Source organism: Rhinoderma darwinii, chromosome 10 (genome assembly GCF_050947455.1).
Source record: "Rhinoderma darwinii isolate aRhiDar2 chromosome 10, aRhiDar2.hap1, whole genome shotgun sequence".
Taxonomy (NCBI): Eukaryota; Metazoa; Chordata; class Amphibia; order Anura; family Rhinodermatidae; genus Rhinoderma; species Rhinoderma darwinii.
This window is the reverse complement of record NC_134696.1, coordinates 1,395,047-1,406,498: the sequence shown is the minus strand read 5'-3', so window position 1 is coordinate 1,406,498 and position 11,452 is coordinate 1,395,047. Positions and strand designations below refer to the sequence as shown.

At 49.9% G+C, this 11,452-nt stretch overlaps 1 protein-coding gene across 1 annotated transcript in view; it reads right to left on the bottom strand.

The window, feature by feature from the left end:
• Positions 1-3,347: 3,347 nt before the first annotated feature.
• The window catches only part of ADAMTS8 (ADAM metallopeptidase with thrombospondin type 1 motif 8), a 47,894-nt gene continuing 39,789 nt past the window's right edge, over positions 3,348-11,452 (bottom strand). Inside the window, exons 7-9 of the mRNA XM_075839101.1 lie at positions 10,661-10,824; positions 9,886-10,061; positions 3,348-8,382 (exon numbers count right to left, since the gene is read on the bottom strand). Of these exons, the coding sequence (XP_075695216.1) occupies positions 7,647-8,382; positions 9,886-10,061; positions 10,661-10,824 (1,076 nt within the window). The 3' untranslated portion in view covers positions 3,348-7,646. The remainder of the gene's footprint in view (positions 8,383-9,885; positions 10,062-10,660; positions 10,825-11,452) is intronic.

Sequence of the window (11,452 nt, the reverse complement as noted above, 5' to 3'; positions counted from 1 at the left end):
CGTTTTTTCAGTCCCATTAGGGACACTATGTAATTATAAGGAAGACTCGGCCCCCCAGCTGACATGACAACCCATCGGCACCCCGTGATCCCGTCGTGGAGGGGGTGACCCTTCCATATATGTAAATGAGCACGGCCGGCTGCTGGCGGCCACGGACAGCCACCCGCATTTTCTGACCGTGCTCTCATATAAAGTACGGGATCATGGTCCGTAAAAAGCAAACGATAGGACATGTTCTATCTTTTGCGGAGTCTTTCTACGGCCCAGACTCCTTCCTGCAAATATACGGGAAGGTGTCCGTGGTCAATAGAAGTGAATTGGTCGGCAATTACGGACAAATTCTACGGTCGTGTGTATGGGGCCTCACTATAGAACTGCAGATCTGTGAATTAGGAGTATGGGGGAGCTGGGTGATATCAGGCCCAGTGCTGTCCCAGAAACCGCTGATCCCTCGTGATCGAGGAGACTCCGGGCTATCTGAGGCTTTCTGACTTTATGGGGAATGTTCTGTACAGTTCAGGCTGTCGGGTGATTGATATGAGTGCGCCGGTCCTGTGACGTGGGCGCTCGGTGACATTACAGTGCTTGTCATCAGGGACAGAAACGGGCCGATCACTTGAGAGTAATACAAGGGTGTCGTTACAACGTGTCAGCGGCTTATCACTCTGGACTACGTGTTTTATTAACAAGGAGTTTAATTTCCACATATAGTCCGTCTGAGTGCGGGGGAGTATTTATAGCCTGGCACACGATGTGTGGGTGTGGGGAGGGGGAATGGCACAGGGCACTTGGACCTTCTGACTGTATAAATATTAAACATGACTCTGCGCCAAGAGGTGAATATGCGTGTGATGACTTCAGAGCCTCTGAGCGGTGCACAAAGTCCACACGTCCCAGCGTCGTGGTGTGCCGGGCGCTCATTCTATGTCACCGGGCACCGCAGCCGCCACTCCACACAGCGTCTCCTACTGAAGCAGCGCGCTGAGATCTCCGCATAGATTTCCTGTAAGCGGGATCAAGTGTGCGACGTGACAAGTTCAGATACAATTGGGGATACATTTCTGATTCTTTTCTTCCATCCGCCGCCTTTTCCTTGCCAGACCCTGCGCTGTCGCTGACCGGTCCACTTGTCTGCAATGTATGTGTTGTATTTGCATAACGGTCGGTGGTGATGCTGATCTTGGCGTCGTCTTTTATCGGCTCCACGTCATATAACGGCGCTAGTACGCCTGTGATCCTGTATATATGGAGCTCTACCGAGGCGGACTACCCCCCCCCCCCCCGCTTCTCCACATTTCCTTTCTCATTATTAAGAATGACATATATTCCCCATCATTAACCCTTTCCACCGGACGCCCCTGACTGCGCACAGAGCCCCCGATGGACAGATTGAGAAACACGGCTGTAATTGCCTCCAGTCACCGTCTGCTGTGCACGAGAATCTGCTGATAAAATCCAGGCGATGATCGGACTGGTCCTGATTGTCCTCTGACCCCGTGTGTTCTAGCAACAACTGTCTCAGAATATTCAGCTTTTTATATGTTAGTTAAAACTTGCAGAGCTGAGCTCGCCCACACGCAAAACCGAGCTCGCCCACACGCAAAACCGAGCTCGCCCACACGCAAAACCGAGCTCGCCCACACGTAAAACCGAGCTCGCCCACACGCAAAACCGAGCTCGCCCACACGCAAAACCGAGCTCGCCCACACGCAAAACCGAGCTCGCCCACACAATGCGGAGCTCACAAGGTTGCCTTACACTCTGCCTGGACTCTGCCAGCATCAATCCTATGGACTCGGAGAGGGTCCGCAGTCACCGCATGTTTTCTTCTTCTGATCGGGAAGGTTTTGCCTGCAGGAAGATTGGCGTTGATCATCCCAGGGCACGAGGCCGTGGACAAAACCAGACAAACCCTTTTATCAGTCACGCTTTGTTTATGGCTTTAGATTCATGATATTTGTGGATTGACCTCCAAATCCCTGGAGAATTTGATAAAATGGCTCCGTTCCTCCTTGAGCTTCAGGTTCTTCTCACACCGATGTTATAATGGCCCTGACGCACTTCAGTGTCCCGAAAAACGCTGTCAGCCGGCGGTGAAAACTGCTGTCCTGCAGCTCTCGCAACCATCACTCGGCCTGTGTGATTTGTATCAAGAAGCAAAGGGCGGGAACGCAGGTTGTCAGGGGCTCGTTATGTACAGACACAATATTGGCAAAAGGAAAAAATAAAATGCATTGCGGCGCCTACCCCCGAGGACGCGGCGCCTACCCCCGAGGACGCGGCGCCTACCCCCGAGGACGCGGCGTCTACGGTGAAACATGTCAAGGGGGGGATTTATTCTGCGCTTATAATAACCCACTAGTGGTTCTGTTTTGTTACAGGGTCTATGGGCTGCGGACGCTCTGATCCGGAATGTTCTAAAGGGTTCAGACTAATTTACTGTGCAGCATCCTCAGACTCCGGAAAACTGTAGACCCCACAGCGCCAAATCTCAAATGACAGAACCCCTTACAGGTTTCTTAGTGTGTGTTCGGTCACTATGTCCAATTGAGTTCAGTTAAGTATTAAAATTATTCTTTAGGCCCAGTTAACACTTTTTTTGCCGCTGATTTTAACGCGGAAACAGCATTGGAATCCGCACCAAAAAACGGCCGAAAACGCCTCCCATTGATTTGTTTGTTTCATGTTCCCTCTAAATTGTAAAGTGCTGCGTAATATGTTGGCGCTTTTTAAATAAAGATTATTATTATTAATAGGAGGCGGAGGCTTTTTTTTCCCGGGAGAATTTTTAGCCGTTCACAGGGGAAAAAAAGTGGCGTCTTTCCTTGCCGCGGTTCTACGTCTGACCTATTGAAATCAATGGGAGGCAGAGAAAACGCACGGCGCTCCTACCAAGAGTTTTTCGTAGCATTTTTTGCCCGTGGTTCTCTGGCCACGGGCGAAAAACGCCTGCGAAAACCATGGCAAAAAAAGCTCTGCCAGGTTAGAATCTGCCTCAAAATTCCTGCACAAAACTCAGTGTGAACTAGGCCCTAGACTCTTATACTGACGATCATTAGTAGAGCGGAGGAGGGGTATTTTTTTTGCCTTTTGGCAATATTGTGTGTTTGGATATATATATAATTAGTGAGCCTACCGGTAGCTGTATCTGATATATACGGCAGCGCAGCATCACGCTCACACTATGGCGCACGGCTGTGTTATGTTCTAGTCCTGAATCTTGGACCCCACCCCACCATCATCATCATCATCATCATCCGGCTTTGCTAACCCTGGTGAAAGCTCCGGTATATTCTGTAATAAAGTTAATGAGCGGCTTCAGAATAATCCGCCGTCCACACGTCACGTCTATAAAATTAGAAGCATTTATTGATTTTTTACGTTTATTTACAGAACTTCAGAATTGGCGTTAATTGTCGGATACATTCAGTCCTGACGGGATTCTGGACTCCGGCGTCCGGGACAATAGTGGATAATGTACAGATATCCGTGACGGCGGTCAGAGCGGCTTCACTGCAATAATCTCTCTGCAAATGTATATCGGGACCCGCGGCCGCCCTCCTGGCCAGGCAAAACTAATCGATTACACGATTTGATCTGCGGGAACAACTTCAGTCTATTCATAGGAAAACGAAACCTCTTCATTCATCGTCGACGACATTGTGAGAGAGAGAAATGTCACACTGATCCCCCCCCAAACTATAAACCAGCTGATCGGGCGCCCCACACCCCGGCACTCTCCGACATATTCAGATATAGGATTGTGTAGCCGCCCCAACAAAAGACAAAAACTTCCCTGCTGATGATCTCCAATGTACAGAGCGTCTGGACCACCTCTCAATGCAGGACGCTCAGCTGGCCAATCAGACGGCAGGAGAGCGGAGACTGAACCCCTCTGATAACTGCAGGACGCCCATGGCTTGGGCCCACCTCAAATTCTGACCAACTTGGGGCCCCCGGATTTGAGATAAACTGGCTCCGTACTGTCTAAAATCGACACTGATTTCTGTCTGCACTGCCGGAAAAAAAATCTGCGAGATGAAGTAGAACGCTGCTTATTCCTGCGGATTCCCGTCCCCATTGAATAATGCTGATCTATGTGCGGATCTGCGGCAGAAATCGACGTGGTCTGTGGAACGGGGGAGATCGCTGCACGATGCTCTTTCTGGAACGTCCATTTAATTCTATGGGAGTTTTGCAGACGTAGCCGAACGCGCTCCGCTGTTTACGGAAAACCCAGCCGCCTTGTAACTCAGCGGCCGTAGGATGGGGATCAGCGGGGCCTGTTCCAGAGAGGTGGGATCCCGTGGATATATAGGAGGTGGGATCAGCGGGGCCTGTTCTAGAGAGAGGTGGGATCCCGTGGATATGTCGGAGGTGGGATCAGCGGGGCCTGTTCTAGAAGGAGGTGGGATCCCGTGGATATATCGGAGGTGGGATCAGCGGGGCCTGTTCTAGAAGGAGGTGGGATCCCGTGGATATATCGGAGGTGGGATCAGCGGGGCCTGTTCTAGAAGGAGGTGGGATCCCGTGGATATATCGGAGGTGGGATCCCGTGGATATGTCGGAGGTGGGATCAGCGGGGCCTGTTCTAGAAGGAGGTGGGATTCCGTGGATATATCGGAGGTGGGATCAGCGGGGCCTGTTCTAGAAGGAGGTGGGATCCCGTGGATATATCGGAGGTGGGATCAGCGGGGCCTGTTCTAGAAGGAGGTGGGATCCTGTGGATATATCGGAGGTGGGATCCCGTGGATATGTCGGAGGTGGGATCAGCGGGGCCTGTTCTAGAAGGAGGTGGGATCCCGTGGATATATCGGAGGTGGGATCAGCGGGGCCTGTTCTAGAAGGAGGTGGGATCCCGTGGATATATCGGAGGTGGGATCAGCGGGGCCTGTTCTAGAAGGAGGTGGGATCCCGTGGATATGTCGGAGGTTGGAATGCCCCTTTAATGACCTCCTGGGTGAGCGTGGACGGGTCTCACAATGATTCCCACGCTTGGCAGCCGGTTTCATAACTTTGCACACAGATCCCCACATGTTTTCCAGCTGTTCAAAATCAGAACCTCCCAATTTCCCTCCAATCAGAGAAGAAGTTATTTCAGATTAACCTTTTATGAACCGGGCGCTCTTGGTGTGACATTTTAGTTGCGTTTTTTAGGTGACTAAATGCAGTGTCCGGATGTCGTGTCCGTTCTCACAAGGCGTTTCTGCTCGATTCAGTTTTTAAATTCGGTTTCTTCAGCAAAAATCAGGAATAGATCCAGAGGGGGGGAGGGGTAGTAATACTTTCGTTTATACTTCTCCTCTATTTTAGGATCCATTGGTTTTGTCTGAAGAAACCGCATTCAAGATCTGCCCCAGAACTGGCCTGTGTGTACGAAGCCCGGACTCGGCGCAGCTCCGTGTTATATGGTGGCTGGTGGGAGCCAGCGCTGCAAGGGTCACACTGTAACTGTAACGCATACTTGGCAACCAGAGATCGAGATTCTTGCACAACAATCTATTTTTGTGTTCTCAGTAAATTTGCAACAGCAGTGCCTGGATGTGAGTGCCGGGAGGGAGAGGAGGGCGAGGAGGGCCAGCGCAGCAAATCACGCCGTCTCCTCTCCCGCACACGGTAAACACATTATCAGACTTGTAGGAGTTTCCAATGAGCGCAAAACTTAAAAAGACCGTAAACCTCCAGTCTGTCTCCTCTCAGGTCACTGTGCGAGGGAATACCATCTATTGCTCTTTGTTATCAGCCGTTTCTGGCTGAGGAGAGGCTGACAGGTGAATATGTTCTATTGCTCCCCGTAATCGGCCACTTTAGGCGGGGGAGTCGCCTGCAGAGTTCTTCACTGGAACGAGTGTGCAGAAACCTCCCACCTCCATGATCACTATTTTATGTCCCACATTTCCACACTTACATCCATATGTGACTGGTGTCAGCCGTGATAATATAATGAGGTATACGTCTTGTACTGTAGGGGTTACTGGCCCTTTATAGCAAAATTAAAGGGGTTCTCCGGGAATGTAACATTGATGGCCTATTCTTAGTGCCCTCCTGCACCGGCCAATTATCAGGCAGATGAACGTTCACAAAACGCTTGTTCCCGATGATTACCCTGTGTGAACAGGGCAACAATCAGCCGATGAACGAACAAACCATCGTATTGTTTAGGCAGCGCATCCCCCGGTGTAGATAACGATGCGCTGCCGATATGATGGAAATATGTGGGGACGAGCGATCGGAGTGCTCGTCCCCATACATTACTGATAATGGCTCCTCGTGAAAGGAGCAAACTAGCGCCGATCTACGATCTGTCCTGTTTGTATGGTACTCGTCAGGCCGTGTAATAGGACCCTTAGGATAGACCATCAATCATTGATCAAAAAACGCATACCGACCCGGCGGAGGCCACAAGGACGCTCTTGTTACTACATCAGGTGGATGGAGCCCTATGGATACGTTTGGCGTATACCTCGGGTTTCCCCAGCGTATGTGCCACGCACGGGTCGTAAACGCAGTGTGAACAGAACATTAACCATTGTGTAAAAAAAAACAAACAACAAATGAAGTGATCGAGATGCAAGGAAACGTCTGAGGGAAATCACAACTTTTTATCTGCTCTATTTTCTTACCCCCCCTGGTTACCGGACACCTGGATCTTCTCCACCCTTATTTTCCCCAGGGATGATCACATTTAGGCGATTTCTCTACAGAGATTCCCAGGATATAAACCGTACCAGAGAATAAAGAAACAAAACCGCATGGATCACTACACAAATGGCCGCAGGGTCTCTCCCCTCGTACCAGGAGGGCCACGTATCGCTGAGGAGTTAAATATCACAAGGCACGTGGTGGGCGTAATAATGGGCAGAATAGAAATGTCCACCCCCATCTTGTCCAGTATTTTCCATGCAGCAGCGAGGGGGGGAGTGACGCGGGGTCAGATCTGGCCTCCTAACATTGAGAGATGGAGATCTATGGTGTTATATAGGCCGGGTAATATTCCCATCTAAAGACTTCCGAGAAGCATCGACCGGTCAGTCCCGTCACAGGAGTATGTGCACCTCCGCCCCGGACTGGTAAAACTCCAGATCTCAGATGTGTCATATCGAGTCAGAGATAAACAAACGATTATGTAAAAGTTCAGAGAGTGATGAAACGCAGTTCACAAACCGGTTCTTGTCAGACTGCGCCGGCTCGAAGAAGAGAACATTGGAATCATTATGCAACGCGCGTTCAACATCCAGTAACACCAGCCTGACCCTGCCTCGTAGCTTCCAAAGTAGGTGAAGAGCGAGCGGAGGAGCCGTCCAAGTGGAAGGGCAATGAGCACCACGTATGATCTGGAAGGCTGCGCGCCGGCGTCTGAGGTAGATTTCTAGTCTGTATGTGGGACACGTGGCGTGTCTCCGTCCTGCAGGTAATGGTCTATGGAGCAGGGTAATATCCCGCTCCGGTCACGTAGTGCACACCTGCCGCTGACCGCACCGGCTCTACGACAACTTGACGAGTTGAGTCCGGTCCTCGGTCTGCGGTCGTCCTCGGGTCATCCTGAGCAGAATTGTAGAGCGTTCAGAAGTCTTCTAGATCTAAGAGGCCGGGCTCCTGAATGGGCCCACGCTTGTAGCTGCCTGTATGCCGTAATCTCCCACTGTTCAGCATTCATCCAGCTTACACGGCACCACGGACCCTGAAGGACGTTTTTGTGAGTCACACGCTCCCTCCTCTGTCTCTTTCCCCATGTAGTCCACACAATACACCCTCTGTGTCCTTATTCCTTCCCCACAGGTCTGAGAACAATGCGACCAGCTCCCTACTCTCCACATAGGGCATGGCAGGTCCCCACAAGCCCGGATGTCCTCCGGCTTCAGTTCTTGAGGACACTGGTCCGAGGACCCTCCGTCCACATCTCGACACTCCACTGTCCTTCTTTTCCACCCAGAGCCGCAGCTCTTGGAGCACTGAGACCAGTCTCCTAGGACCCACTGAGATGTTAAGAGCGGTCGGAGGAAATGATGGGATACTTTGTCCTTGGCTTTCTTCTGGCTATAAGGGACACTCTTGGGGATATAGAAGGTATACTTGATCTTAGGTGGGACGGACTCTCCTGCTACTCGCAGCAGTTGTATAGTCAGGGGCTCGGGGAGGGGGTGGAAGCTCTGTATTCTTTCCAGTGTAGTGTTAGAGCCGCTGTACAACAATACGGTTCCTCTTAAATGCACGTCCTGTTCAATGGAAGACACCGCGTAGTCCCCATTGAGGAGATAAGTCCCATCTGCTGTCCGAATTGCCAGGTAGATGCCGTCATAGATGACACTGCGGTGACTGCGCTGCTTCACATCTATACTGGTGGCTCCAGCCGGGATGGTGACGATATCTGTGTATCCGAACCTGTGTACAAACAAACCAATAGATAAGTGGCTATAATCTAATTCTAATACATAAGATCTGGAAATTACCATCGTTACGTGTTCAGGCCCTTTTACACTGGCCAATTAGAGGGGCAACAAACCGCAAACGCTCCTTCATCGACTGATCGCATCGTTTAAATGTGTAAAATAAGATCATTGTCGGCAGCGCATCTTGGAGTGTAAACAGGCGGACGCGCTGCCGACATGATGATAATGTATGGGGACGAGCGATCAGAGCAACGAGTGATCATCCCCATACAACCGCCTTGGGAAAAGAGCAAACCAGCGCCGATCAACGAGCTGTCTCATTGATCGACACTCGTTGCACCGACGAAACTTGGCCGGTGTAAAAGGCCCCTTACTCCAGGGCTACGCGGAGACTTTTTGTAACACGACTGATTGATTTTTAACTATTGAGCTACAGCTAATCGTAGTATCGGTGGCATTACAAAAAGGGTCTATTCACACATTGCGGTTAGAAATCCATCAAAATAACCCATGCATTTTTACATGACGAGGCATTTTTTTGATGTGGTTCTGACCGCACCTCTGCTGCCGCATCTGAATGGACACTAAGGCTAGAGCCGGGGCGTCTTCATCGCGTTTTTCTTGCAGTTTTGAAGCGATTTTCTTGTGCTTCTTAATTGCTGTAAAAACTGCACGCGTTTTACTGAGAACGGCCGCGGTTTTATGATGTGGTTTTCAGGGCGATTATTACAGCTAGAGACATTGAAACCGTCTAACATCTAAATCCACATTGCAAAACCGCAGCGATTCGTAGTAAAATGCAGTGCGCTTCTTACAATGTGAGCGATTAGGCCAGGATCACACACACCGTTTTGGTGCCATTTTTTAGAGCCAAACACAGAAGTGGAAACAATAGAAAGAAGATGAATCTTTCCTTTGTATCTTTCCTTTTGCATCCACTACTGGCTAAACAAAACTGCCACAAAAACTGCATCAAAACTGCATGTGTGTGATCCTGGCCTTATACCTTTCCTTCCCTGTGGATCCACTTCTTGATTTGGCATTTGTGTGATTGTGGCCTTTAGAAGCGCTAGAAAATCTCTACAGAACTGCAATAACAACGTGATCAAAAGGATTGAGTAATACAAAATAAAGATTGGAGTCAGAAGAACAGCGGCTTCTCATGCCGCTTATCTCCAGAGGACAAGAATCAATAAGGCTAACCTCCAATATGTCAGATCCTTGTTGCCCTGATGGTAGGCATTGGGGGGCAGTGTGCCAGGCCTCACAGACAGTAGGTTGGCAAGCAGCAGGGCACCGACGGAAACCTATTCTCCGGATACAATTGCTCTGATTTTTTTGTAACCAGAATTCTCATTGGGAAAGGGACATAAAGCGACATGAGCGAATGATGAGAGTTGTGCCTGCGGATGATGCTGGATCTCATCTTTATTCTCCTATGAGCCGGGATTACGGGGCTCCTCATAGTACAGGTAATAAATCGTGAGCGTTGTACCTGAACTTGCTGAGGGATCCGGTTATTTTCCTGCAGTCGGATCCGTCTCCTGCGCAGACTCCACATTTGTCCAGTTTCTTGGTGGAGTTTATTACATGATCACATCCGGCTTTGAAGCACTGACCCTGCACACACACGGAGAGGCTGTCCGGCCCGCACAGGGTGCCGTCCACCACCTGCAAGCGAGAAGACCGTGCTCGTCATACAAGGGCTGCGCTCATCATACGAGGGCCGCGCTCGTCATACAAGGGCCGCGCTCATCATACGAGGGCCGCGCTCGTCATACGAGGGCCGCGCTCATCATACAAGGGCCGCACTCATTGCCAACTTTTGGAACAAACTTTAGAACGAACAAAACATTTTGGTAATTTTTCTCCCCAGGGTACAGCACTTAAAGGGGCAGTGATATGGCCATGATGTCATAGAGGAGACGCCCCTGACACGGCAGAAGTGTGTGCTGCACGCAACGTCCCACGTCATGGGCTCCACGTTCTGGGGATGTTATTGCGGATTCTATGTTGGGAGGGCAGCGTGACCCTTCTCTTTACCCCTCCACCTTGTACAGAATATTCTTCTCCTCGACCCCCTACACCCGCTACAGATCACTCCCCACATTGCTGTAACATGTTTTGAGTTTTGTAAGAAACGCCTCTTCCAAAAAAAGGCAACAAACCGTCACGTGTGAATAGATCCGGATCAATGAAGAGTCCGGTCATTTACAATTCTCGTGATCCTAAAATCTAAAGACATTCACCAAAGGAAACTGAGAACTGACCTTGGACTGGAAGACTTTAAATTCGCTGCCCCCACGCGCTTGGCACATGAGCTTACACCGATCCCGCGGAGACACACCAGAGTACTTGGGAATCCACTCTATGGGGGTGCCGTGCCGGTCCCTGGAGTTGTATATTCCACACTGAAGATCCCGGAAACTCTTCTCTACAGATCAGAAATGGAAGATTTTATAGGTAAAACCGTACAGGACGCCGGTCACCGGGGGGCGCAATAATGCGCTTAAAGGGACACGAATCCTGCGCCGTCTTTACAGTTGTTATGCAGGTGAATACCGTCTATTGTTCTCTGTTGTCAGCGGAAAGGCTGATTGCTGTGTTCTTCAATGTGATGAATATGTGGAGATCCCGGTCCCCATGAGGACTGTTAGAGTTCGTGTTTTCAGTTCTGTTCTATACGTGGGATTATATCCGGAGCTTGTCGTATAACGCACCTTATAAGCTTTATATTCGTGTAAGGAGGGAAATTCAGCCGTTCTCATTTACTCCTCTATTTCAGGGTCAGTTCCAGCAGTGGAGGGAGGAATATACACGAGGGCGGAAAAGCTGGAAGCAGCGGGGTTCTAGTTGGCTGATGTTATGTGCTGTGTATATACAGTATGTCATGTGTGTTGCATATATAAGTGGTGTGTGTGTGTGTGTGTGTGTGTGTGTGTGTGTGTATGTATATATATATACAGTATGTCCTGTGTGTGTGTGTGTGTATGTATGTATATATATATACAGTATGTCCTGTGTGTGTGTGTGTGTGTATATATTTATACAGTATGTCCTGT